Here is a 2,329-nt window from a genome sequence, read left to right as displayed (position 1 = left end):
GACATGTAACACACACAACTACAACATACAGGCTAACCACAAAAATGATCTCCCCAGTGTAGGGCAAGGCATACTGGCGAACACTAGGCAGCATCACTTCAAGAATTTCGATGTATTGTTCTGCGCTGAACCGGTCTTGGATCTCTGCTAGTTCGCCAATGCCATACAAATGTATCCAGCCCCAGACATTTGGGTTAACATGTCCACTTCTTGCTATTTCATAGATATTCCTTCTTTCACGTCTTGTTCCATCAGCTCTCCGACAATGAAGTTTCCCATGGGTTGTTTAACAAAACGTTTTTTCATCGCTGAAGATGACTCTTCCCGAGTATGTAAGATCATTATGGACATGTTGGCGAGCAAACTGCAACCTGGCTTCACGATGTCGTTCCTTAAGTTTTGGTTTTATAGCAGGAGGATGGTGGTGAATTCCGGATTGATGTAAACGCCTTCGGATAGTGTCAGCTGAGAGATTCAAATTCAGTGCTTCACGAAGAGCACATGCATTGGTGTGTGGGTTGTTCCGAACTTCATTTAAAATCCTCTGCTCGTCATCTGGGGTGGTTTTTCTTGGGGCTCCACACCTTGGTAGATTTAAGAGATTGCCAGACTCCTGCCATCTCCTGACCCAACGTCGAACTGTGGGTTTAGATATACCTATCAGCGCTGCTATTTCTGCGACTCGAAAGCCAGCATCCCACATACCAATAATCTGCCCGCGCTGGGCTACATTCCTCTGGGCTCGGTCCATTACCAGAACTGCTGATATGATCACCTCACTATGTCGAATTGAGGTGTGACCAGACATCATGCCGGGAACCTATACAACACCTCGGCTACACGAATTAAGGTGTTAAGGCTTCAGTGCTTCGAGTGACAGCCTGTAAAGGCTTCAATGCTTCGAGTGACAGCCTGTTAAGGCTTCAATGCTTCGAGTGACAGCCTGTTAAGGCTTCAATGCTTCGAGTGACAGCCTATCTTACCACCTTCATCACCACTGTCACCTGTCCTACTATTGTAGACTAGGTTGAAAGTGTATGAATGTGCTTCGAGGGCCTAATAATGTTATTTTTTTCTTTGTATTTCTCGCTCCAAATGGAAGCGTCAGTCTGGTAAACTTAAGGTGAATTGGTGAATTACTATTCTCTCTCTCTCTCTGCACTGTCGGCAATATGCTTCATGCATAGCATATTCATGATTTGTATTATGAACAGTGAATACATATTGTATTTTTAGCTCGACAGAACGTAGTTCGATCCTTTTTTAATTTAAAATTTACTTATGAGACACGGAAATATAAGTTTAGCAACAGATGTAGATGGTTCACGAAACCTATATCTCATACACGCGAGATAGGACTATGAGTCAGTGGAAGGCGGGGGAGGTTGGTAGTACTACCAGGTGGGGTTAGGGATCTGGGTGCGGTGTTGCCGAATATACAATTTGACCTGGAGGGTGAGGAACGTCATTTGTGCGGCGAACTGTACTTTCTCGTATAAACTCATAGGTGAAAGTCAAAAGGTTATCAATATTCCTTCTGATGAGGTGTCAGTTTTGAGATGTAATACCTAAGGGATACGACCCTTCATAATGTGCACTTTTTTTTTTTATATATACATTGTCAGAGGTTCTGTAATTTTAAAATGTTTGTACTGCAGACAAAAAAGAATACTCATTTGAAGTTTCTCGCTTATTTCGGTGACCCCCACAACTATTAAGCATCGTCCTTAGGCATCTCAGATGTCAGCTTTCTTTACATCTCACTCGATTTCTTGTTATATGTTTCCTGAAAGTGATTTTCTTTTTTTACCTCAAAAGTATCTTCTGAATTTTGATAATAATAGAGTGTTTCCCAAACAGTTTTCAGTACATATGTGGAAGCTGTATATTTAACAATTTCAGAAAGAAATACATTCCTACAGCCATTAATCCAGTGAAATAGTGTTGAACTACCCCCAAAGTGAATGCTATCAGCCGTAACTAATTCACCTTTGGCACTACCTTTTATCCGTGAAGTCAAGGATAAAAAAAAAAAGTCAATGGACTTATCGGAAATTAAATATCCACTTAATATAAACGTGAGACACAATAGTTCAGGCCAACGCTCCTGCAACCTGATTTTCTTTAGACCCATCATGAACAATAAAACTTCGTATATGATGAACCAAGTGATGTTTATAAATTGTATATATAAGTACGGCTATGCATTGTTTTTTTTTTTTTATAATAATGTATATACGATAACCAATATATCAGCGATTTTCTTGTAAACTACTGATTGCCTTTCGGAGTGGTTTTATCTTATTAAATATGGATCATGATATCACAC

General features: G+C 40.3%; 1 protein-coding gene across 1 annotated transcript; it reads right to left on the bottom strand.

Annotated features, from left to right (window-relative positions):
- Positions 1-286: 286 nt before the first annotated feature.
- On the bottom strand, positions 287-808 carry LOC145390337 (uncharacterized). The gene has a single exon (XM_080265296.1). The coding sequence runs from the start codon at positions 806-808 to the stop codon at positions 287-289; it is 522 nt and encodes a 173-aa protein (XP_080121422.1).
- Positions 809-2,329: the final 1,521 nt, after the last annotated feature.

Source organism: Coenobita brevimanus, chromosome 14 (assembly GCF_032717465.1).
Source record: "Coenobita brevimanus isolate Jiangsu-jjx chromosome 14, ASM3271746v2, whole genome shotgun sequence".
NCBI lineage: Eukaryota > Metazoa > Arthropoda > Malacostraca > Decapoda > Coenobitidae > Coenobita > Coenobita brevimanus.
Note: the sequence above shows the minus strand (reverse complement) of the source record. Positions and strands in the feature narration are given on the sequence as shown.